This window comes from Lagenorhynchus albirostris, chromosome 20, assembly GCF_949774975.1.
Source record: "Lagenorhynchus albirostris chromosome 20, mLagAlb1.1, whole genome shotgun sequence".
Classification (NCBI taxonomy): domain Eukaryota; kingdom Metazoa; phylum Chordata; class Mammalia; order Artiodactyla; family Delphinidae; genus Lagenorhynchus; species Lagenorhynchus albirostris.
Window position 1 is genome coordinate 1,324,023 of NC_083114.1, and position 24,292 is coordinate 1,348,314.

The following is a 24,292-nucleotide window of genomic DNA, read 5'->3' on the forward strand; positions in this document are numbered from 1 at the left end:
ATACACACCCCATCCTCACGGGCGTGAGGCGTTATCTCATTGTGGTTTTGATTTGCATTTCCCTAATGACTAGTGATGTGGAACATCTTTCCACGTGCTGTTGGCCATCCATATATCTTCTCTGGAGAAACGTCTACTCAAGTCCTTCATCCATTTTAAAAATCAGGTTGTGTTGCTGTTGACTAATGACTTCTTTTTTTTTTTTTTTTTTTTTGCGGTACGCGGGCCTCTCACTGCTGTGGCCTCTCCCGTTGTGGAGCACGGGCTCCGGACGCGCAGGCTCAGTGGCCCTGGCTCACGGGCCCAGCGCTCCGCGGCATGTGGGATCTTCCCGGACCAGGGCACGAACCCGTGTCCCCTGCATCGGCAGGCGGACTCTCAACCACTGCGCCACCAGGGAAGCCCTAATGACTTCTTTATATATTCTGGGTATTAACCCCTTATCCAATATATAGTTTGCAGATATTTCTCCCATTCCGTGGGTTTCCTTTTCACTCCGTTGATAGTGTCCTTTGATGCACAAATCAAATATTTTACAGTTCCACTAGCAGCCACTTCAGAAGCTTGTAAACTCTTACTCTGAGATTCCTCGGGTGACATGAACACGCGAGGTTGGTAGTTGGCGTCCCAGGTTTGGGTTTGGAAGACCCAGACCTTCCAAGCAGGAAAGGCCTCGTTGCCTAGAAAACGCTTGACATTTGGGTTTCCTCCCTTGACCCTGGGAGTAGGCCTGATTTCACAATATTTATGAAGAAACAGACCCCTGGGGATTGCGAGTGAAGCAGACACAACAGCAGAGATGCCAGGACTCTTGAAAGGTGAGTCGCATTCCAGGACACTTCCACCTTCCCAGATGTAAACCGGTAGTGAACACACCTCCGTGGGCACAAGGGTGGTGGCAGTCAAAGCCCGGAATCGCGTCTTGGGGCAGAGGGAATTAGAGGACCTTCCCCCCGCACCGGGCCAGGGCTCCACGCTTGCCTGGACTGCCCACTTCCCAGAGGCTTTCACCTCCCATCTTCCCTGAACTTCACAGAGCCTGTAGACATAGATGTGCTCCTCGCTGTCTGCCTGTTACCCTGGGGTCCCTGGACTTCACATCTCAGCCCTGCCATGAAAAGCTTGAGCCGCTGGGCCAGGCACTTTGCATGACTTCTAACCTTGCTTTGTCAGAGGAGGAGGAGAGCGGCAAGCTGGAGCTTACGACACCCCTGTCCAGCCTGGAGCCTGGTGCATAATAGGCGTTTGGTAAACGTGGGCTAAGTCTGGGGAGGCTGTGACACCCCCGGAGGACACGCGATGGACAGTGGCTCTGGCATTCAAGGAGGACTTATGAGCAAGCAAATTTTATTTCATTTTTACAGCAACCATGTTATCCCCGTTTTCAGGGTGTAGAAATAGGCTCAGAGAGGTTAAGAAATTTAACCAAGCACACACAGTTATGAACCTTGGATCTGAACACAGCGTGATTTCCAGTGACCTGCTCCCTACTCCCAACTTTGTATAAAAAACATGCAGGAGGGCTTCCCTGGTGGCGCAGTGGTTGAGAGTCCGCCTGCTGATGCAGGGGACACGGGTTCGTGCCCCGGTCCGGGAAGATCCCACATGCCGTGGAGCGGCTGGGCCCGTGAGCCATGGCTGCTGAGCCTGTGCGTCCGGAGCCTGTGCTCTGCAACAGGAGAGGCCACAACGCTGAGAGGCCTGCGTACCGGAAAAAAAAAAAAAAACATGGAAAGTTGAAAGAATAATTCATACACACACACACACACACACACACACACACCCTTCCCCCAGGTTCAACAAGTGTGAACATAATGCCACATTTCCTTCACACTTTCTCTGAATATATATATATACACACACGTACTTGAAAGTACGGTATAGACATTATGACCTTTTACCCCTGTTGCGGACTGAATGTTTGTGTCACCTCCCCAAATTCATATATTGATGCCCTAGCCCCCAGTGTGATGGTATTTGGAGATGGGCCTTTGGGAGGTTTTTGGGGTCAAGTGAGGTCATAAGAGGGGGCTAAGAAGAATCACCAGCGAGTTCTCTCTCTGTCTCTCTTTCCCACTGCGCACACTTCCCGAGGAAAGGCCACGTAAGGACGTGGCAAGAAGGCGGTGGTCTGTAAGGCAGGAATGGGACTTGCACCAGAACCCAACCATTCTGGCACCCTGATGTGGGACTTGCAGCCTCCAGACTGTGAGCAAATTAAATTCTTTTGTTTAAGTGAGCGGTATTTTGTTATGGAAGCCTGAGCAGACAAAGACAACACCTGAGCACCACCACGTGCATCTGCTAAGAATAAAGAAAATCTCCTACATAATTACACCCAAGAAAATTAGCAATAACTCTGTAATATCTAATATTCTATCCAAAGTCAGATTTTTCCCAATTGTCCTAAGAATGTCTTCTCATAACTGCTTTTTAAATTTTCACCCGGACGGGACTTCCCTGGTGGCGCAGTGGTTAAGAATCCGCCTGCCAATGCAGGGGACATGGGTTCGAGCCCTGGTCCGGGAAGAGCCCACATGCCACGGAGCAACTAAGCCCGTGCGCCACAACTACTGAGCCTATGCTCTAGAGCCCACGAGGCACAACTACTGAGCCCACGTGCCACAACTACTGAAGCCTGCGCGCCTAGAGCCCGTGCTATGCAACAAGAGAAGCCACCGCAATGAGAAGCCAGCTCTCCACAACTAGAGAAAGCCCGCACGCAGCAACGAAGACCCAACACAGCCAAAAATAAATAAATATGTAAAAAAAAAAATTCAACCGGAATCCAGGCAAGGTCCACACATTATATTTAACATCTCTTAATCTAGAACAATCCTTTCCCCACCGCCAGCCCCTCCACCTACATCATTGACAATTTTGAAAACAGGCCACTTGTCCCATAAAATGTACCACTTTCTAGATTTGTCTGATGTTTCCTCGGGTGTAAATTCAGACACAGTATATTTTGGCAAGAATTCCGCATAACAGATGCTGTCTATACTGCGTCCTATCAGGAGGCATCTGTTGGCAGGGTAGTAAGGCTAGGTTGGGGACCCATATTTAACCTCGATACAAAATAAGCCACCAGACTTTCAGCTCAGCGCCTTTTCTTTACACCAGCGAAGTCGGCTGCGCTGGGACCCGCAGTGCGGAGTCCACCGCGGGACGGTCCCTTTGGGTCTCCCACGCCCCGCTCCTGCACATCTTCGCCTGGCCTCGCCCCCGCCGGCCTGGCCACGCCCCGGCCCGGCCCATCCCCCACCCCTCTCCAGCCCCGCCGGCCTAGCGGGCGGAACCAATAGCATCTGGCACTGCGCTCGACGTCGCCCGCCCGGAGTCTGCATCCAGGTGCTCCGGGCGCACGCGGACGCCGTTCTCGGTAGGCTTCCGGCGCACGCTGATCTGCAGCCGCCGACGGGCCGGAGTTCGCGGAGCCGCTGCAGTCTGTCTCGCCTGTGCGCCTGGTTCAGCCGCCGCCATGGGGATCCTGGAGAAGATCTCCGAGATCGAGAAGGAGATCGCCCGCACGCAGAAGAACAAGGGTGAGGGCCGGCCCGGCGGGGCGTCTGCGGCGGGCGGGGCGGGGGGCTGCCGGAGCCGGAGGAGCCGGGCGGGATCCCAAGGGTGCGGATCAGGGCCCGACCAGGGGGCCGAGTAGAGAACCCCAGCATACGGAGCAAGCATCCGACCCGGAGAGGCGGGGTCGGGGTTCGAAGCCGGGTCTCCTGGCGGTCGGGCCTGGTGGATTGGCGCTCTGCTCCTTTGTGGGCGGAAGTCCAGGAGGAGACCCCCCACACACACACACAGGTACAGCCTCGCCAGCTGCCCGGAGCCCCTCGGTGGAGTGGAGTCAGTCAGGACTTGAGTCTGGCGGACCTGGGTGTGGACCCCGGCTCCACCTCGTACCTGCTGTGAAAGCTCGGGAAGTCACCTCACCTCTTGGAACCTGTGTCCCCCTCTGCAAATGAGGGTTATAACCCCGTGCGCCCTCTTAGCTCACAGCTAAGTTAAACCGGATTCCGTTTGCAAAGCACTGGACGCGTGTGAGCATCCGGTATTAAAGTGGATCCCGCAGCATAGGTAGCGCTTGAAGCATCAAATCTGGGCACAGACTGTAAGGGCGGCGGGAGCTCAGAGGAGAGGAGCAGTGAGGAGAGGAGACCGGTGACACCCAAAGAGGCTTCCAGGAGGAGGCGGGACTTGAGCTGGTTGGGGGGGCGATTCCAGGAGAGGGGCACTGCTGAGGCAAAGACACGGGAGCTGAGGTGAGCACGGCGTGTTCATGGGAGAGGGAGGAGGAGAGTCTAGATGAGAAGGAGGGTCTGGAGTAGTGGGAGATGTGGTTGGCTGTGGTGGGCGAGGCCCAGTGCCTGACCAGCCCTGCTGTGGGATTGCAGGAGCAGGAAGCAAGCCTGTGGTTGGTCTCAGTGTCTGTCGTCCCTTGGCTGTGAAGTTGGGGGGCTGCCTTCACTCTCATTCTGTAAATACTCGCGGAACCCTTACTAGGTGCCAGGCACTGTGGTTAAAGCAGTGAACGGCTGGCACGTCCTTGCCCGCATGGAGCTGACCTTCCAGTGGACCATCTGTAAACTGGTAGCTGAATACACAGGATAATTTCAGCCAATAATAAACGCTGTGGAGACAAACTAGGGTGATGTCGCAAGCGTGTCGGGGTAAGGGCTGGGGCTACTTAGGTGGCATGATCAGAGAACACCACCATGAGGTGGGGACGTTTGAGCTGAGACCAGAATGAGAAGAAGGAACCAGCCATGCAAAGACCTGGGGGGAGACTGTTCCTGGCAGATGAAACAGCTGGTGCAGAGGACCTGAGGCAGGAATGAACTTGGCTTGTTGAAGGAGCTGAAGGTCTGGGGCTGGAGTGCAGGATGGGAAAGGAGTGGGCCAGTCGTGTAGGCCTTGTAGGTCATGCGAAAGAGTCCAGGTTGTGTTCTAAGGGCAGTGGAAGCTAGTGGAGGGTGTTAAGCAGCAGAGACTTCTGTTTTAAAAGCTCCCCCTGGCTGCCCTGCAGAGCATCACCCATGGGGCTCAAGGAAGGTAGCAGGGAGGCTTGAGATGCTGCCGCTTGGGCAGTGGTCCAGGAGGGGACGTAAAGGTGATGAAGGGATCAAGACCTAGTCCTTCCCTTCAGAGATGCTCAGGGTCTCATGCGCCGGGGTGACAGAAAGGACCACGTGAACCCGACTTGCTGAGCCTGTCCTTGACCACTTCTCACTGCCCTCAATTCACTCATTCAGTTGCCAAAACACTTCCTGAGCACCACACCGGAAGCTGGGGATCCTGCCCTTCTGGAGGGAGGGAAGCAAAGAAACAAGATTCAGTCGTCCCTCGGCATGGGGGAGGGGGGCACTGGTTCCGGGACCCACCGCAGACCCCACGATCTTAGAATGCCGCATCCGATAGTCGGCCCTCCATGTCCACGGTTCCGCATCCACAGATTCCGTCCACCGCAGACCATGTGGCACTGTGACATCACTGAAAAAAATTCCCGTATAAGTGGGCCCGTGCAGTTGAAACCCGTGTTATTCCGGGGTCGGCTCTAGTTTCAAATGGTGCTGAGAAGCCATGAAGACAAATGGGACCAGCGAGGGGCCTGGCATGGGGTGGGGGTTACTGCAGACAGTAATAATAACTGACTTGTATTGAGAGCTTACCATGTGCTGGTCATCGTTCGCAGAGCTTTCTTTAATTACAGAAATCTGCAGAAGTAGTTATCGCTGCTAACATCCCTATTTTGCAGATTAAGAAACTGATGCACGAGGAGGTTAAGGAACTTTTCCAAAGTAAAATGGCCCGTAATTTCAGGATGGAATTCCAACACAGGCCCTTAAGCTCCGCGTGACATTGCCTCTGCATGACTGGGCAGGGGAGGCCTCTCTGAAGAGGTGACATGGAGCTGAGAAGGAGTCAGCCTTGGGAAGATGAGGTTGAAATGGGGTAGCAAGTGCAAAGGTCCTGAGGCGAGAATGGGCGGCTGGACTGTGCCAATGAGAGGGACAGTGGTGGAGACGGGAAGTGGCCAGGCCGGTCACCTGACCACAGCAACATGACACGTAGCTGAGGTCCTGTACCCTCCCTCTGCTGCAGTGCCGCTCCCCATCAGTAGTGTAACTTACGTACATGAGAATTTGGAAAAAATCGATATCAAGGAGGAGAAAAAGGAAAGTAATTTATAATTAAAATAGGGTTTATTTCCATAAGTGAATGTAGGGGCACAGCCAAGATACAGTGGAGTTACAAGGAGGCGGTGAGGTGTTTGCAGCGCTGCACATGTGGTAGCCACAGTGCAGATGATGCAGGTGTGTCGTGTGGGTGACTCACGTCCCCTCCACGAGGCCTCCCTGTTGGCAGCCTGGGGTCCCAAGCAGGCAAGCCTGTCTGGGTAAAGTTTCAAACGAAACATGCCATACTCTTCCCTCAGCATACACAGTAGTTCCACTCCTGGGAATGTCAGTGTCTGTCAACGCTGTAAAAACGCCCTGTGAGGCTCTGGGCCCCAGAGATCCTGATCCAGGCTCCCTCTGTGGCCCTGCAACACGGGACAGTTCTTGGCTCTGCTGGTCTGACTTATAGAGCTGCGGGCTTCCCCAGCTCCTGCCTGATAAGTGCCCGTGAAGACCACCATCGCAGCGACACCTGAAAACGCCCTCCAGGATGCCCCCAGGAGTGGTGCCGCCCTGGCTGAGAACCACTGACCTTGGGTCGTGTCTGTCTGTCGGTTGCTGTCTGGCTCTGAGGGTCCCGGCCAGCATTCGGCTGCGTGTATTTGGTTGCGTACGGGACCCTCCCAACCCACCCGGGACACTCACCTTCCATCTTGTGTTGTCTTTTAGCCACCGAGTATCACCTGGGCCTGCTGAAAGCAAAACTCGCCAAGTATCGGGCCCAGCTCCTGGAACCCTCCAAATCGTCCTCATCCAAAGGCGAGGGCTTCGATGTCATGAAGTCGGGCGACGCCCGCGTGGCGCTGATCGGCTTCCCCTCTGTGGGTAAGGTCAGTGATGGGCACCGCAGGCCTCGGGGAGGAAGGTGGCTGGTCTCCGCTCTGCCGCGGCCGCGCCCCCTCCCTCCTCTCTGAGCCGGCTCCAGGGTGCAGGAGACCCAGCCTCCCTGGGCCCGGTGGGGACTCTTCAGCAGGAGTGGCCCTGCTGGCCTCTGCCTTGTCCCCAAGCACAGATGTTCACTGAGTGTGCACCTCGTGCCAGGCATGTTCTGCCCCTGCCCACTCAGCCCCGAGCTCGCGGAGGAGAGGGGAAGGGCAGGCACGTGGAGCGGGGCGGCTGCCCTGTGAGCAGGTGTGTGAGCAGAGCCCCGAGGAGGGGACCTTGAGGCGGAGGCCGTCGGGGAGCGAGGGTGGCGGGGCACCTTGAACTGACCGGGTGTGACCCCTGGGCGGCCGGCGAGCACGGCCAGGCTTTGACTCCTAGGGTGTTGCCGTGGATTCGCTCGTTTTAGCCTTTTCTTTCGACCTTACTTTCCAGCCTGCAAGGCCTTCTCTCCTGGGTGAGAAGCCCAGGCTGGGAGGAGCCACTCTAGTGACCGAGAGCTGTGCCCTTGGGGTCTGGGCCCTGTTGGGAATCTGGGCTCTCTGAGCACAGGAGGGCGCGGGCCGCCCTCCTGCAGGGGCCAGACAGGTTCGGGGGTGTCCCCCAGGTTGGCCTCTGGCAACCACGGCTCTCAGGGCCGCCCGGCTGGCCACACCTGTCTACCCCACCAGGTTTTTACGTTTCCTCAAGTTTCCAAGAGGCCCCCTGGGCAGAGACTTTGTGACCTGAGGCCTGTGATCTCTCACGAGCCCTGTTTGGGTTCCAGGGCCTGAGGGCGTGTGAGCGAGCTGCGCCCCAGCTCCCTGCTGACTAGGGTGGGGGCGCCGGGCCGGGCCGGGCTGGCCTCGTGGCACTGCCCGCGGCTGTGCTGGCCTCTGGGCCACAGCGTCCATCACTGTGGTTGCTGCCCTCCCCCTGCCTTGTCACCTCCTTCACAAGGTCGGGACCGGATCGAGGTCCCGGGTCCCCAGCAGAAGCAGGACCGAAGGCAGGGTCTCTCAGTCCCGGCCGGGTGTGGCCCCACTCCCGCCGTGGGCCGGCCGCGAGGTCCCATCCGGATCCTTCCCTGCTCCCCTCCCTCCCTCCCTTGCAGCCCTGCGCCACCGCCGGCGCTCTCAGGCAGGAGGGTCCCTGCCTCCTTGCCCTCCTGGGAGCAGCAGCTGTGTGCTGTGGGACCGACACCTACTCCAAGTTTTATGGGCCCAGGAGGGTCTGGAGGTTCCGTGGAGCTGGGGATGGGTCCCAATGTAGCGGGGGAACCCCCTTAGGAACCAGGTCCCTGTGTCCACCCGAGGCAGGCCTGAGGCCTCAGGCACAGGGTGGCCCTGTGGTGTTGAACCCCCCAGGCAGGGCCAGAGGTGACTTTTCCAGCTGTTGTCATCACAGCCCAGCCGGGGGGATGGGGGTCTCCCCGCGTCGCACCTGGGCTCCTGGAGGCGGGGCACGACCCCCGCTGCAACGAGCTGCTTTCTCCCAGTCCACCTTCCTCAGCCTGATCACCTCCACGGCCAGCGAGGCTGCGTCCTATGAATTCACAACCCTGACCTGCATCCCTGGGGTCATTGAAGTAAGTCGGGGCTTGCCGGATCCCAGGAGGGAGGGTGAGCGCGCGCGCGTGCGCGCGCGTGCGTGTGTGCGCGTGTGCGCGCGTGTGTGTGTGTGTGTGTGTGTGTGTGTGTGTGTGTCGTGTGCCGGGGGAGGCTCTGGGCTGAGCTGCTCTGCCCTCAAGCATGGACACCACTGGGGGCTGGGGCTGCCGGGACCCCAGAGACGCCTGGCCCGTCCTGCAATCCTGGCTGGTTCCGAGAGTCTGCCAGCATGCACAGCTCTCCCCGGTGCCCCTCTGTGACCCGCTGCCCTGCGCCGCCCCGGCTCGGGTCACCCGTGGCTGGCTGGCTCCTGTTCCCTGAGAAGCTTTGGAGCCTTGGGCAACGGGGGTTCTGTGGCCTTGGGCCTCCCACCGTGAGGTGGTTTCCTTGTGAAGAGCTGTTACCATCAGCAGTGGCTGCCGGGGGCTTATAGAGACTCCCGCCCTCCAGGCGGCCCCTCGGCTTGCGGGACATGGTCCGCGCCAGGCTGGGGGGGTGGGGCCGCGGCTCACACTTGGCCCGGGAGGCCCCTTCACAGCCCGCCGGCCCCGCCTTACCTCCTTTCCTGCATCCTAGTACAAAGGCGCCAACATCCAGCTCCTGGACCTTCCTGGGATCATCGAAGGCGCAGCACAAGGTGGGAGGGGGAGCAGGTGGGGGGGGCGGGGTGGAGCCCAGGCCCCCCTGTGGGCGCCTGTGGACGGTTGACGGGAGGGTTGGGCTCACAGCCCCTCCCCGGGCCCAGTGCTCTGTTCCCGAGGGACTCTGGCCTCAGAGCTGAGGGCACTGAGGCCCAGGAGGTGGGTGGCTTGCCCAGGGTCGCACGGCTCACCAGGCAGCTTTGGTTCCCATGTCCAGTGTGTGGTGGACCCCGCCAGGGACGGGCGCATGGCAGTGGAGCCCTAGCCCCGGAGCCCTGTCCTCTGAGATGGGACACGCCCTCGGCTTTGGTGGCAGGTGGCTGCCCGCTGGGGTCGTCCCTCCCTTGCCAGGTGCCAGCTCCTCGCTTAATCCTCTGACACCACTGTGACTGAGCGAGTGTCATCATTTCCTTCTCACGGCCGGGAGGAGCGTGGGGACGGACGGCTGAGCGTCTGCCCTAAACGACCGTGCACCTGTGCAGTGCGGGACTGGAGTTGGAGCCTCCTCCTGGGGGTCCCGTGTCCACCGCCCTCATCAGGGCGAGGTCCTGCCTACTTGGATTGGCGTGGGGAGCGATGGTGGTCCCCCAGGAACCTGCCATCCCAGCCAGCAGGAGGAGGCCTGGCCCCCACGGGGGAGGCTCACCCGCTGTAGTCAGGAGGCCCCTGGAGACCACCGGGTCCCCTGCTGTGACCCCAGTCCCCAAGTGGCTGTGAGCTTGGCCTGGTGCCTGCCTTCTCTGGCTGTCCGATGGCAGGGTCTGACCTTGGTGACGGCTCCACAGCCCCTCCCTGTGCCTTCTGCTGCTTCCTCTCCGTAACCCTCGTTCTGGGAGGGGCAGACTCGTCACATCCTGGAACCACGTAGCTTTGTGGTCTTGGGCAAGTGGTTGAGTGTTTCTAAGCCAGGCCTCGGTTTTCTCGTGTCTGGACCAGGTAGATAACAGCGACTGCCCAGTGTGGCTCTGCAGGCTGAGTGAGCAGCTGGTGGAAGATCACCCAGCCCGGCCCGCGGAGCGGGGTGGGGGTGGGGGGCAGCGGGGGGCGCCTCTGCTCCCCAGGCGCTGGTGTCGGGGTTGCTCCTAGAACACATTTCCACGAGTGAGACAGGGCTCAGGAGAAGTACCTGCCTGGGGGCGGCGCACGGCAGACCGCACGGGCCTGTAGGGGCAGGAGCCTGCGCCATGGGCTGCGGGCGTCCCGCGGTCCTGCCCATGTCACTGTGTAACCACGTTCCGCCCTCCCGACCAGGGAAGGGCCGTGGCCGGCAGGTGATCGCCGTGGCACGCACAGCCGACGTCGTCATCATGATGCTGGACGCCACCAAGGGAGAGGTGCAGAGGTCCGCAGTTGGGATGGGGCAGGCTGACACGCCTGGGAAGGCCCTGCGGGGGGAACAGGACACTGCGGCTACCGCCCGTGTGTCCCTGAGCTCGTGGTGGGTGGTTCCAGGGGTGCTTGGCGCTCTGCCATGTGGGAGCAGTGGCAGGACTGTCCACGGCTACACCCAGTGCAGGCGGCCTGGGGCAGCCTCCCCGAGAGGCTTGCGTCTGGAGGATGGGGCTGTGTCGTGCCACCCTGGCTCTGGCTCCTGTCTGCGGGGGCCTGGGTGCCCCATTGCTGCCCAGCGTCTGCCAGGAGCCCGGCCGCAGACAGCAGAGCCTTGCTCACGCCCTGGCCTGCGGCTGAGGGCACAGCAGGCGATCTCCCCTCGGACTGGCCCGAGGGTCTGGGGCTCGTCCTCAGCGCCTTTGGTTGCTGGGAGGGGACGTTCGGCGGCTGGTGGCGGGTGCGGGGGGGCCGGCCGTGGAGGGTGGGGGCCGCACGGCCTGCCCCGGGCACCTGTGAAGGCCACGGGGACTCCACCAGGTCCCTGCTGGAGAAGGAGCTGGGGTCGGTCGGCATCCGCCTCAACAAGCACAAGCCCAACATCTACTTCAAGGTAAGGCCTCGGCAAGGGGGTGGGACCGGCCGCGGCCGCAGGGTGAGCGGTGCGGGCTGCGGCTGCCGCTCTGTCAGCATCACCCCTCCCTCTCTCCTCCAGCCCAAGAAAGGAGGCGGCATCTCCTTCAACTCGACGGTCACGCTGACCCAGTGCTCAGAGAAGCTGGTGCAGCTGATCCTGCACGAGTACAGCATCCTTCCCGAAGGTGTGAGAGGGGGGCCGTGGCCCTCGGGCAGCGGGGGCCCGGGTGACGCAGACTGCCCACATCACCCAGCTCCATCCAAGCCGCAGGAAAGCTGCGGCCAGCTCACACGAGGCACTTCTGTCCCCTTTGCTTCACGCTCCCCAAGCTTCAGGCTGGCCGGGCCGTAGCCGTGCACCCCTGGCTCCTTGCAGGGTACAAGGCCGGTCACGTGTGGAAGGAAGACGAGATGGCGAGGGACAGGGCCTCCTGGGCTGCGGAGGCCTCGGGGCGACCCCAGGGGGCAGGGGGGGGCCAGGCTGGGGGCGGGGGTTTTAGCGGAGGCAGGGCGGCCGCAGGGGGCAGCTTGCGTTGTAGTGGGAGCGGGACCAGTGCTCCGGCCTCTGGAACTGGCTGCCTTGGCGATCCTGGCAAGGGCGTCATTTCTTCTGTCGTAACAGCAAAGATTTAAAATATTGAACCCCTTACACGTTGTGCTTCCCTGAGAAAAGTGAGGGAGCTCCCCAAACGTTAAAAGCCTGTAAAACCGTGGAAGCAGGTAACCTTACAGTCCCTCTTGGCAGCGTCTCTCATGATGGGCTGTTTCAGGCCCTGCTGGCAGCGGGGGTGGGGGGGGCACTGCTGGCGCACAGGTTGCCCTTAACCCTGGCCCCTCAGAGATCTTCAACGCGGAGGTGCTGTTCCGAGAAGACTGCTCCCCGGACGAGTTCATAGACGTGATCATGGGCAACCGCGTGTACATGCCCTGCTTGTATGTAAGTGGTACCAGCCCCCGGGGCAGCCACGTGGGAGGGGAGCCCTCACCCCAGGGGCTGCTTCCGTCCCGCAGGCGCCTCGGGCTTGCCCCAGAGCACCAGCGCAGCCTCTCCCCCAGGCCCCTTCAGCCTCTCCCCACCCTTGAGTCAGCGGGTGGAGCCCTGTTGCCACACTGCTCTCTTCCTCTCATTCCCCAACACCCCCTCCCCCTTTCCAACCCCAGGTTTATAACAAAATCGACCAGATCTCAATGGAGGAAGTGGACCGCCTGGCCCGGAAACCTGACAGCGTGGTCATTAGGTGAGGCTCGCGGCCGCCCTCTCTGAGTGGGAGTCCATCTGTCAGGCCTCTGTGCGCCCCAGGGTAGCTGCTGGTGACCGTGGCTGAGTCCCCCCTAACCTGTCTGGGCCAGGTGGGTGATGGGGTAAGCTCTGGTTAAGAAAACAGAAGGACTTCATCCACCAAGGTCTGGGAGTGAGAGTGGTTAGCGGCTTCGCAGTTAACTGCAGACCCCCAGAGAGCCAGGCTGTAGCCCGCTGCTCCTGAGGCCCTGGAAGATGTGGCTCCTGTCCCCTCCGCTGGGGGGGGGAAGGGACTGAAGCCCTCAGGTGGGGGCTTCTCTGGGGGGCGGGTCCTGGGAGCCGCCTGCACTCTGGCTCGCCATGGCTGTGGGGCCCGCTGTCGAGGCAGCCTGGCTTTGTGCCCACCCTGCTGGCTCCCCAGCTCCACCCAGGTGCTCTGCAGCATCACGGTGGCGCTTGGCTTTTGGGGAGCGGGGCCTTGGGGACTGAGGAGGAGGGGGCTCCTGGGCCCACGCCAGGACTGCTTCCCGGGCGTCCCTAGCGGCCACGAAGAGCAGCAGAGAGCGGGTGTCCTTCCCACAGGACAGCTCGGCTCCCCTCCTGCTGCTGCGTCCGGGCCCCGTCCTCAGGGCCCTGCAGGCCACCCCTGTACCTGCTCACGTGCATCGCAGGGGAGGGCGGGTCCCCACTCAGGGCAGTACAGCGGCAAAGGACCAAGCCAGGGGTCACCGCATTGCTGAAACCCCTGCCGGGCAGCCCTGGGCCACTCGGGGGGTGGGCTCTGCATTGTCATCCTCTGCCTCTGGCCACCCCAGCTGCCACAGGTGCCCTGTGCCCTCCACAGGGCCCCGGAGAGACGGCAGGCTGTGCTGGGCGTGAACGTGACAGTGACAAGAGGTGTTGGCAGCTGAAGCGCCGTCAGGCCTGCGGTTGTGCTGCCCCATGGGCGCCAGCTGGGCCGCACTGGCCTGGGTGCCGGGAGCCCTGGATGCTCTGACCGGCCCCTTCCTCCCGGCAGCTGCGGCATGAAGCTGAACCTGGACTATCTGCTGGAGATGCTCTGGGAGTACCTGGCCCTGACCTGCATCTACACCAAGAAGAGAGGCCGTGAGTCAGGGCCGCACGGCCCGAGAAGCGGCCGGGCCTCCCCCTCCCCCGGGCCGCCCAGTCTGCGCGCGGCGCCCAGAGCCCCAGCCCAGCCAGTCTCTACACGACAGCTTTCTCCCATCTCAGAGCCGGCACCACCCTCTACCGCAGCCTGTCAGAGGCCTCGGCCTGAGCCCTTGTGGCAAAGAATGCCGAGTTCTGGGGCTGCTGGCCTTGAGGGGGATGTGGGGATGGGATAGACACCACCAGCAGTGGCTCCCCAAGCGGTGACAGACGCTACGTCAAGGCTTTAGGGCACTGGGCACACGGGGGCCTCCCCGATGTCCCAGCCCCTGTGCACACGCCTCACATCCCACGGCCTAGCGGCCGAGCTTGGGCAGTTTGCGTCGACCTTGGCCATGTCTGCAGAGGGAGATGAGGCTGCCCGGCCGGAGCCGGTCCAGCCCGGGTTCTCCTGCGGGTCCCGTCGGCCGGGGCTCTGTGGCTGATGGGTTTGCAGGAGGTTGCTCCCTGGACTGGGGTGTAGTTTGATTTTCTGTGTTGAGTCAAGGCTGTAGCAGTCTGTTCGGGGCTCTTAGCGAGGGTGTGCCCGGGACTGGGGGAAGCGCAGGCCAAAGCCGGAGACTGGAAGGGCCTCCGTTTCCTGCGGAGGGGGGCTGCGTGGCAGTGGGCCCTGACTCTGCTGACTTCCCACCCCGCCCCGCCTGTCTGTGCAGAGAGGCCGGACTTCACGGACGCCATCATCCTCCGGAAAGGGGCCTCTGTGGAGCACGTGGTGAGTTGAGGAGACCTGTCCAGGCCGGGGTGGGGGGAGCTCTGCCCATCGCCCAGGGCCCTGCCTGACATCTTCCCGGCCCTCAGCCGCCACGTTGCAATCGGGTGCTTGGACGCGTGTCCTGCCACCCAGCTGCAGTTAGGGGGCGGCGTGGAATGGGGCCCAGCGCGTAAGGCACTCGGCTTGCTGCCCGGTGCAGGGAAGACGCCTGGGAAGCGGTCGTCACCATCCTGTCCCACCAGGGCTGCGGGGTCCTCGGGGCCATTCAGGCGTTCGGTCAGTAGAGCTGCCGCCCAGGACGATTCTGGGTTGTGCGTTCCCAGTCGTGTCTCCCCATGCTTGCCTCCACTCAGCCCCCCGCGCAGCCCGCCCCTCCACACGCCCCATCAGCTCCACCCCCGGGGGCTCAGTGCACCCAACACGCTAGTGAGCATCAGTGCCCAGCCGAGTAGCCCCGGTTCCTGCCGGAACTGGGGTCCTTTGGGGTCAACAGATGCCAGCCACCCAATCCTGCAGCTAAACAGTCCCACACCAAGGGGAGTGCAGTGGGGGGTGGCGGCGGCACGTTGGCACATGCCCTGGCCCTCTCAGGCCCTCTCAGGACGTGGGGCTTCCGCCACGCCTGGCAGGAAAGCTGGAGAGGCCAGGAGCAAAAGGCTCTTCCAGGCAGTGGGGCGGCAGGTGCAAAGGCCCGAGGCAGGAGCGAACATGGACTGTGGGCCGTTGGCTGCCAGCTGGCACGGAGGGTCGCAGGGTCGAAGGCGGCAGGTGCTAGAAGGTGGGGAGGGGCCTGCGGGGGCCTTGGTTCCAGAGCCTGGATCTTGTCCCAGCGAGGCCTGCCTTGCAGGACCTCAGCCCCTCCTGGATACTCACCTATCACAGGTGCCATGCTGTGCACACAGGCCTGCCTGGGTGCTGACCACAGACCCAAAGTAGAGAAGCCAGTCAGACATGGGGTTGCACCCTGGCGCCCACATACGAACGTTGAGGGGTAACCTCATCTGGCGGTAACGGAGCCCCCGGGGCCTTTGCAGTCCACCTAGTGGAGCTGACAAGAGCCTTGCCTGCACAGGATCACGGGCCATAAGCCCCAGGGGCAGAAAGGACCTGGCAGGGCCGGCAGGGGCGAGAGGCACTGTGGGCTTCAAGGGCCTCCCATCCACAAACAGTATTAAAAAGGATGACCTTAGGGGACTTCCCTGGTGGTCCAGTGGTTAAGACTCTGCGCTTACACTGCAGGGGGGGCGCAGGTTCAATCCCTGGTCGGGGGACTGAATCCCACATGCTGTGCGGTGCAGCTGAAAAATTTAAAAAAGAAAAAAGGTGACCTTGGGCGGCCTTCCATCCTCCCTCATTGCTAGAGACACAAGTGCATAGGAACGCTTGTCTCCAGGGAGAGCCGTGGAGCAGGCTCAGTGGGAAACAGCGCCTACTGACTTTGGTGTCAGGGATGCCAGGGCACGATGGGACCTGCAGCAAACTGGAGGGCACCCTCCCCATCTGCCTCGAGGGCTCCCAGGGTCCCGGGACGACTCTGCAACCGTGTGACCCTGAGCTTGTCAGGCAGTTCTAGTTCTGTCGTTCAGGGGCACGCGCATTTGCAGGCAGAGCTGACCTGGACCGTCAGATTGCGTCTTTTGGTCTAGAAAACAGCGTGTGTCGGGACGGGTGTGTGTGTGTGCTCGTCCCTGCCGGCAGTGTCCTCTGCTGTGGCCACGCATCCTTGGTCACCCAGAGGAGGCCCAGATCAGGATGGCCCCCCGGAAACGGTCCTGTAGGCCTGATGTCTGGGCTCAGGCGTTTGGTCTCTGCCCAGGGCCTGTGAGGCTGTGGGCACGTGGAGGACAGGCGACGTCGCACTATCCTCACCCCGGCCGCCTCCACCGCGCCCGCCCAGCCCGTGCAGCCAGGGGGCCACATTCTCGGGCGGAAGAGCTGGCTGCCCTCCAAGTTCTTCCCTTCAGGCCTCCTAACAGCGCTGGGTTCCTGTGACCTTTGTCCCTACTCGGGAGTGCTACAGGACGTGGGCCATCCTGGGCTGGGGGTGACGTGTTATGTGGGAGGTTCCGGGTCAGGGCGGCAGGAGGTGAGAGAGGCAGGCCCGGTGGGGACCCTGACAGCCCTCATCCACCTGCCAGAGCACCTGTCAGGGCTGCCTTTCCAGCAGGGTGGGTGGGCGGGCCCAGGTCCTTCAGTGGCCGCGGCCCCATAGAGGCAGGAAGCGGGAGCGCCAGCGCAGCTGTGAGCACAAGGCACCTGCCCTGGGCCCAGCTGCTTCTGGGCGCAGCCCGGGCTCACCATCCGTCCCTCTCCCGTCCCCCAGTGCCACCGCATCCACCGGTCACTCGCCAGCCAGTTCAAGTACGCGCTGGTGTGGGTGAGTCTTGGGCGGGAGGTGGGCAGGGTCGCCCGGGGCAGCCTCAGGGTCAGGCAGGAGCTCCGTCCTTCCGCATGGGGACTGGGGTGTCCGTCAGTCCTGCTCTGCGGGATGTGTGGCTTGCATGCTGACCCAGACCAGACACGGCCCTCCCGCTTCGGGATCCGGGCCGGGTGGACCGCTGGGAGTCCTGCTGTCAGAGGCTGCGGGGTCTGCTGGCGCTGGGACCCCCACTCTAGACCCCCCATCTGCACCTCCACCCCCTTCCAGCGACACTGTCAGCTTCGGCCGGGTGGGTACAGAGGCTGATGTGGTCCCCCGTCCCGCTCCCCACTCAGGGCACCAGCACCAAGTACAGCCCGCAACGGGTGGGCCTGACCCACACCATGGAGCACGAGGACGTCATCCAGATCGTGAAGAAGTAGTGGCCCTGCCCCCGCCCCCGCCCCCGCCCCCAGTGGGACTCACCAGAGCCTAAAGTGGGGAAATACAAATGCACCCCAGGAAGGGGTCTCTCATGTCTGCTGCTTGCAGAAATTTCTTCAATGGGCAGATGGTGGACAGCATGCTGGGGCCTTAGGACGAGGTTGGGGCTGGGCTGGGCTGGCGGTGTTTCCCATGAGACTGGACTCTGGAAGGGGTCCTATTTGGGTCCCTGGGCCTGCGCCTTCTCCCCCCACTCCCCGCCCCTTCCAGTGCAGAATGAGCAAGCGGCCCACCTGTCCCCAGCTAGGGCCTAGTGCAGATGGCTGGCTTGACGCCGTGGGCCTACTTGGGTCCCTGGCGGCCCCTCAGCTCCTGCCGGTTTTTCTGGTTCTCAGGGAGGGGGCTGCCCAGGATAAAACCCCCTATCCACCCCCCACCCCAGGGCTGCCCCGTGATGGAAACCAGAGATCTGGGGCTTTAAAGGCCCAGCTCACGCCCTCCACAGCCTGACCAGTCCAGAAGGGCCACCCCCTCCCAGGGCACCCCCTGCCCAGCACAGAGCCCAGGACCCAGCCCGGTGCAGATACCTGGGGTGGCGGATTTGGAGTCTGGGCTCTGCGTTTTCTCTAAATACCACCCCACCCTGCACCCCCAAATCTCTCGGCTCTCCTTCCTGAAATAAAAAGTGGAAACAATGCCTGTTCACTAAGGACAGTTTTGTTGAGTTTGCTGAACTCGGTTGCCAGGTTGGGTCGGGGCAGCAGTGAGTGTGCGGATCCTGGGCCTCGGGGAAGCAGGCCCAAGCCTGGGGTTCAGGGGGGCCTCTGTGAGGAGTGATGCGAGGCGCCGTGCGGGCTTGCGAGCAGCCTGGGCCCCAGGGGCAGCGACTTGCCCTCGGCTACACGGCTTGTGAGCGCAGAGCTGGGATTGGAGCCCCAGCTGAGGCTGCTGAGCCAATGAGAAGACTTCCTCCTGGCCCTGCAGCCTTTGGGGCAGGTGGCAACAGGTTTTCGGAGGCACTGGGCCAGCAGGTGGGGCAGAGCCCCGGGGGCTGGGCTGTGGAGCAGGCCCACTGCCCAGCTCTCCCGGCTGTTCTTGGTTTCTCTGTCAGCGGCTCAGGCTCCTTTCCGGTGACAAAACAGGAATAATAGACGTTATTAAATATGCATGGGGGCCCCAGGCGGGCAGCGTGGGGGGCTGGGCTTGCCGCCCATGATACAGACGCAGCTTCTCCACTGGCAGCCGCACTCCTGGGGCCCGGCCGAAGGACCCCCGTCGGGCGGCATGCGGGCAGGGAGCAGGCCACTGGACCCAGGTAAGGTGACCCGGCCCTGGACCCCTGGGGTCTCCGACTAGCACCCCCAGGGGGAAGGGGGAAGGGGGAGGCGGGGTGGCTGACCTGTGGCCTTGCTCCCTCACCGTGAGGTCTGTCTCAGCCTCGGCTTCTTCATCTGTAAAATGACATGATTGATGCCCAGCGCCGTCCTCCTCTCGGCGACGGTGGGCTGCTTACCTTGGCCCCACCTCCTGCCACAAGGCCTAGCCACAAGGTCCCAAGGGAGGGTTTCTGCCTGGGCGATGGTCATTGCCGCTTCCTGCCTCAGGTTCACAGGGCGTCAGATCCAGGCCTGTTGTGTCCCCCAAGCAGGCTGGGAAAGGATGGAGATGAGGCTAGAGGTCTGGGCCTCCTTGGCCGGTGCGGGCTTGGCGGGGCAGGGTCTGAGGCTCCGGTCACCGGGCCCCCACGTCTCTCCCGTGGGTGGGCTCGTTTCCAGGGCAGTCTGTGCGTCTGTGATGGGTCCTTGGCCTCTTGGATCTGTGGTCAGCATGGTTAGGCTGTCCAGCCTGCGCGACGGTAGGTCGGCATGAACTGGTCTCTCGCAGCGCCTCGTGCCGGGGAAGGCATCCCTCGGGCTGGTGCAGCCCCCCAACACCTCCCAAAAATCCCTGCCCCACACCACCAAGGTGCACCCCAAGGGTCAGCCCCTGTCCCAGGCGCCCCCTATTGCCATCACTCATCCGCCTGGGCCTTCTGTGCAGGGAGGCTCTGGCCAGGGTGACCCCAGGTCCCTTCTGCTCAAACGGCCTGTCTTTATGAAGGTCAGCAGTACCCACACGTCCCTCTGCCCTGGCTGCAGGGCTGCGCTCCCAGGGGGCCTGGCCTGCAGCTTTACGAGACTCGGGTGCCAAAGGGCTCAGGACACGGATGTCCATCCACATCCCCGTGTTCGTCCCTGTGTCCCTTCCTCTCCAGCTTAGACTCCCCGCTTCCTCATTTCAGAAACCTTCTTTGGCAAAAATCCCTAAGCTCATCTGTCCTCCTCAAGATCCCATGTGGCCCGGCCCCGGGGGGATGCTTACACCACCCAGGGTGGGCGTCTCCCTGTGCCACTGACAGCCTCTGAAACGGCCCTGCCCCCTCGAACCCCGGCTGGAAAACTCCCAACGCCCCGCACTCATCTGCAGCCACCCCTCCCTCCACAATGGAGAGGCCACCTCAGGGCCTTCACTCCTCTCGCATGCTCTCTCCTGGGTCTGTCCTGAGGATTTGCCAGTGGGTCTGTGTGACTCATCCTCCTGGGCCTAGCCGGGGCCACCATAACAAAGTACGCAGGCTGGTGGCTTAAACAATGGACAAGATGTTCTCACAGTTCTGAAGGCTGGAAGTCAGAGATCGAGGTGCCCCGAGGCCTCACTCCTTGGTGTGCAGACGGCCGCCTTCTTGCTGGGCCTTCCCCACTGAAAACTCACTCCTCCCGGATGCATCATTCCCTGTGGCCACCCCCTCCCCCCGACCAGTCACGGCCTGGCTTCCCCATGTCCACCCTCTGCCCTCCACTTCCCCAGCGTGCTGCCAGAACAGCTCCTGCCGAGGCCACATGCCACCCGCCGCGGAGCTGCAAGGTTTCTAACCTCGTTCCCCTGGGCCCCTCCTCGGCAGCCCCTCCCCGCCTCCTTGGCACACAGTCCTTAAGGCCAGAGTTGGGGTCCCCCCTTCTCGCTCTGTCCCTCTCCTAGACAGCCTTGACCCTGTCACCCCCAACCTGCAGGGCTAAACTGCCTCCCCAACTCTCCACCTGGACGGCCCACGGTCACCCCAAAACCCTCTGCGTCTCAGACCAAACTTGTCATCTTCCCACACCTCCCACCTGGCCTCAGGCACCGGGCCAGCCCCGAAGGCCCCACACTACCCTCTCTGGGGCTGCCCGCTTGACTTGAGCGTGTCCCCCGCCACAGCTGACCCCGGCACAGCCACTGTCCCCCGCGCCCCATCCTCCACACAGCGGCCCAAAAGCTTTGGTCCAGGACGGCCACGCAAGGAGCAGCGTGAGGCCGCAGGTGAGCGCAGGACGCTCTGGAGCAGGCGGTCGGGTCCTCACTGTGGGCCCTTCGCTCAGCGACCTAACCTCCCTGAGACCCGTTTTATAGACCCTTCATCTACACAGCAGGAACGGCAGCTTCCACCCTACACACTGTGAGGATCTAGTGAGATCCTGGGGGAGAGCATTTGGCCCTGAGCCCGGCTCGTCGGAAAGCTTGGCGGTGCTGGTTACTTTTATTTCCAGACCTGCTCGCAGCATCCCTGACAGCTCAAAGCCCTGCCACGTTCGCTGCTGCCATAGGGATGGAGACCACAGTCCCACCCCAGCTCCCATTCTGGCCACTTGCCACTCCACATGCCCCACGTCACTCCACCTCTCTCACCACCTGGCCTTTGCACATACTCTTCTCTCTGCCCCAACATTGTTCCCTCTTCCATCTGATTAGCTCCCTCATCCCTCAGATCTTGGCTCAGGGTCAGAAACTCAGGGAACCCCCTGGCCTCCCCATGCAGCGTCCGCCCACCTGCGTCGTGGCCTGGCCTTCACGGCTCTTCCCACGGCTGTAGCTCCCCCCTTGTTGGTGTGGCTTTTCGCTTAACATCCATGTCCCCCTGACACTGGGAGCTGAGTGGGGGCGGAAGCCATGCCTGGTTCTGCTCGACTCTGTGGCCCCCTGGAGCCCAGCACGGTGCCTGGCATGTGGCAGGTGACACATGAATGAGTGAGAGACTTGTTCCCTGACACCTGCTCTGTGCCTGCAGCAGAGGCCAGGGACCCCAAGAGGGAGGCGGGACCCTGAACCAGCCAGAGAAGGGGGCTCCCCTTAGAGACTGCAGGGTGCAACCCCACCCCCCGGCTCCACGTGACATTTGAGGAAAGTGAGGACGGGAGGGGGGCCCAGGACACCGCCCGGAGCCACACCTCTGCCTGCCCACACTGGGGGTCCTCGGTGGCCTGTGGTTTGCCCAGGAGAACAGCTGGGAGGCCAGCACTGGACGCTGGCCAGCGACTCACCGGGCTGCAGCGAACCTCAGGCAGGCGTCTTTGGGCTCCGAAGCCCACTGTCCGGATGAAGAGACGGAAGCCCAGAGCGGCCAGCCCAGCCATAGGAGCGCCCACGTCGCTCGGAGAAGGAGCCTGGGGGCTGGGAGGGGCGGCTCGGAACTCTGGGTCGGTCCCATCCCTGTCCTGGATGCAGCCTCTGCCCTGGGCTCCTCAGCTGTACGTGTGGGCACTAGGGCACCCTCCACTCCTGGGGCCAACGGGCGCCTTCATGAGATAAACAGAGAGCCAGGCACAGGGCCTGCGGAGAATAAGCTGCTCTTATCATTGTCATTACCGACACCGTTATTCCAGGCCGCGGCTCCTCTCTGCTCTGGGGAGGTGGCCTGGGTGACAGCCGGCAGCAGGGCCTGCCCACACCATACTTCTGGTCTCTGGGGCCGGCTTGGCCCCAAACAGTGCAGCCCCAGGCTCACTCCTAGGGCCCGTCCTCCACGTGCACCCACCCCCGGTGCCATCCTGCCGAGCTGTGGCCCCAGCACCACCCAGATGCCGCTGACTCCCTGACAGCCGTGCGAGTCCCACCAACTCCCTGGACGGCGGACGTCCGAGATCACCACGTGCAGAGCTCCACCCACGGCCTCCCTCACCTCCACTGGCCGCCTCCACTCTCCCGCCTGCTTCAGTAAGGAAACCGTGCAGGTGCTCGTGAGCTGCCTGCAGGCTCCACCTGCAAAACATACCGGCATCCCAGCACTCTGTCCACCGCACTGCCCCAGCCCGGCCCAGGCCCCAGCGTCGCTCGCCCGGACCGCCACGGTAGCTCCCACAACAGCCACCGCTTGTGCCCTCAGCCCCTGCCATCCGTCCTTCCTGTGGCAGCGAGAGGGATCCTGTGAAGACCAAGGAGGTCCAATTCCATCCCTTCTCTGCCACAGCCGTGGCCAAGTCCTCACCCCTGACCTCTGCCCCACCCGCCGTCTTCGCCCCTCACTGCACTCGGTCACCCTGGCCTTGCTGTTCCTCCATCACGTCCGGACCGCTGTGCCTCCCCCAGGCCTCCCTCCCTCCCCTCCTGCAACTCTCGGCCTCCGTGTCACTTCCAGGGCACCTCAGCCAGGCCCTGTTCGGGGCTGTATACCCGAGTCTCGATGCCGCGTCCCTGCGCTATTCCAATGCCAGCACTCACGCCATCCCACCGGTTGTATCTTTCACTCACTCTCCTTGTTTGTTGCCAGTCCCCGCCCCCCAGAATGTCAGCGCCACGAGGGCAGGTTTCTGTTTCCTTAGCTGTGTCCCCAGTGCTTAGACAGCGCCTGGTTCACGGCAGGCTTCCAGCAGATGCTTCTGAACAAATGAATGGACAAGTCAGTGCATGCTGTCCTGAGGGACAGGGACCAGGCTGACCAAGAGTCCAGGTGGGGCCCAAGCAGGGACATGGCCTGGGCGACCTCCACCAGCACATCAGGGCCTCTGGCTTGCTCAGTGGCTCAAGTAGGGCCCTCTGCCCCAGAACTCCTGGAAGGCCCAGACTCTGGGGTCAGCCCGGCTAAGCCCCTGCCTCTGGCCAGTGTCCAGAGCTGTTCCCCTCCCACACGATGGCCCAATGCCCAGGAGCCCAGAGGCGAGGAAGGCCTAGCACTAGCAAGAAATGTGGCTCCGGACCACGCAGGCCTGCGTTGGAGCCTGGTTCCAGGGTCCCAAGCTGGTTGACCTTGAACAAGTCACTTCTCCTCTCCAAGGCTGTTTCCTCATCTGGAGAATGGAGATGACAGTTCCCACCCCACAGCCCATTGTGAGACTCTCTTGAGATAACAGTGGCCAGGCCTCAATTTGGAAACCAGCTCCAGGAGGGGCAGTGGGGGGCGCGGTGTCGGCATTTCTGGGCTCAGAAAGCGTGAACCCCCTGCCCCACAGCCCAGAACAAGGCAGGAGAGCAGGCAGCATCAGAGGGGGTGATGGGGGACTGGATGCCCCCTCGAGACCCCATCCTGCGGGGGCCCAGTTCCCACGTGTCCCCACCCCCAGAAGCCGCCTGACTGTCGGCCTTACCAGGCCCTGCTGGAACCGAGAAGCCCCCTTCTTGCCCTGCCTTCTCAGCCAGCAGCCTGGTTCTCCCCGATAAATTATTCACGCTCCCAAGGGCCGGCCAGCTCTGGTTACACTGACCGCAGCCCTGGGCACCTGCCATGCCCACCACCCCTCCTCCCTTGCCCAGGACCTGGAGGGGCCCAGGTTCCCCCCCCCCAAGGTGACTTGGTGGTCTCTGAACGTCCCACCCTGGCTCAGGAGATGCAGCTCCGCTTGTGGCCCGGAACAGATGTGCTGGTGCTTTAGGGCAGGCGGCTGCCCCTCTCTGGGGCCCAGGGACCCAAGCACCCACTCGGTGGGGGAGCCGGCAGAGGCTCAGGGAGGGCTCGACTGGGCTTGAGGCACGGCTGTCCTCACGGAGGTTCTAAGGCCAACGCGGTCTCCCCGGCATGGGCCTGCCAGGCCTCCCCTGCTTCCCATAAACGACACCCAGGTGCTTTCCAACAGGCTCAAGGGTGAAATTCTAGGCGGGGCCTGAGGAGATGAATTATGGATCTGCCCTCCTGAAAGCCTGGTCCCAGCCAGAAGGAGCTTGGCTGTCCCTCCCCCGGCCACCGGGCCAGTCCCAGCTGCTCTGAGCCTGAGCAGGCTGCGTGTCCAGCCGCAGGCAGGAGACTCAGCAGGTCCCTGTGTCCCCAAGGCCCTGAGCTTGTGACACCGGCCGGCCTGGCAGGGAGCAGGTGGCCACC

At 62.3% G+C, this 24,292-nt stretch overlaps 1 protein-coding gene across 8 annotated transcripts; it reads left to right on the top strand.

Moving 5' to 3' along the window:
* Positions 1-3,361: 3,361 nt before the first annotated feature.
* Positions 3,362-17,882, top strand: DRG2 (developmentally regulated GTP binding protein 2). Of its 8 annotated transcripts, none has more exons than XM_060133018.1 (13): positions 3,362-3,545; positions 6,855-7,015; positions 8,545-8,634; positions 9,233-9,293; positions 10,549-10,639; positions 11,167-11,239; positions 11,342-11,447; positions 12,102-12,199; positions 12,424-12,500; positions 13,521-13,609; positions 14,326-14,384; positions 16,708-16,745; positions 17,032-17,882. In XM_060133018.1, exons 1-13 carry the CDS (start codon positions 3,482-3,484, stop codon positions 17,237-17,239), a joined length of 1,215 nt encoding a protein of 404 aa, XP_059989001.1. In that variant the 5' UTR covers positions 3,362-3,481; the 3' UTR covers positions 17,240-17,882. The 8 variants fall into 8 exon arrangements, with proteins under 8 accessions (XP_059989001.1, XP_059989006.1, XP_059989002.1 ...); XM_060133023.1 differs by having other exon boundaries at positions 17,100-17,882; XM_060133019.1 differs by having other exon boundaries at positions 11,342-11,432.
* The last annotated feature ends 6,410 nt before the right edge of the window (positions 17,883-24,292 follow it).

Coding starts and splice junctions, on each gene's coding strand:
- DRG2 (XM_060133018.1), top strand. CDS start 3,482: ATGGGGATCCTGGAGAAGATCTCCGAGATCGAGAAGGAGATCGCCCGC. Junction 3,546..6,854: donor CCGCACGCAGAAGAACAAGG/GTGAGGGCCGGC, acceptor GTTGTCTTTTAG/CCACCGAGTATCACCTGGGC. Junction 13,610..14,325: donor CTACACCAAGAAGAGAGGCC/GTGAGTCAGGGC, acceptor CTGTCTGTGCAG/AGAGGCCGGACTTCACGGAC.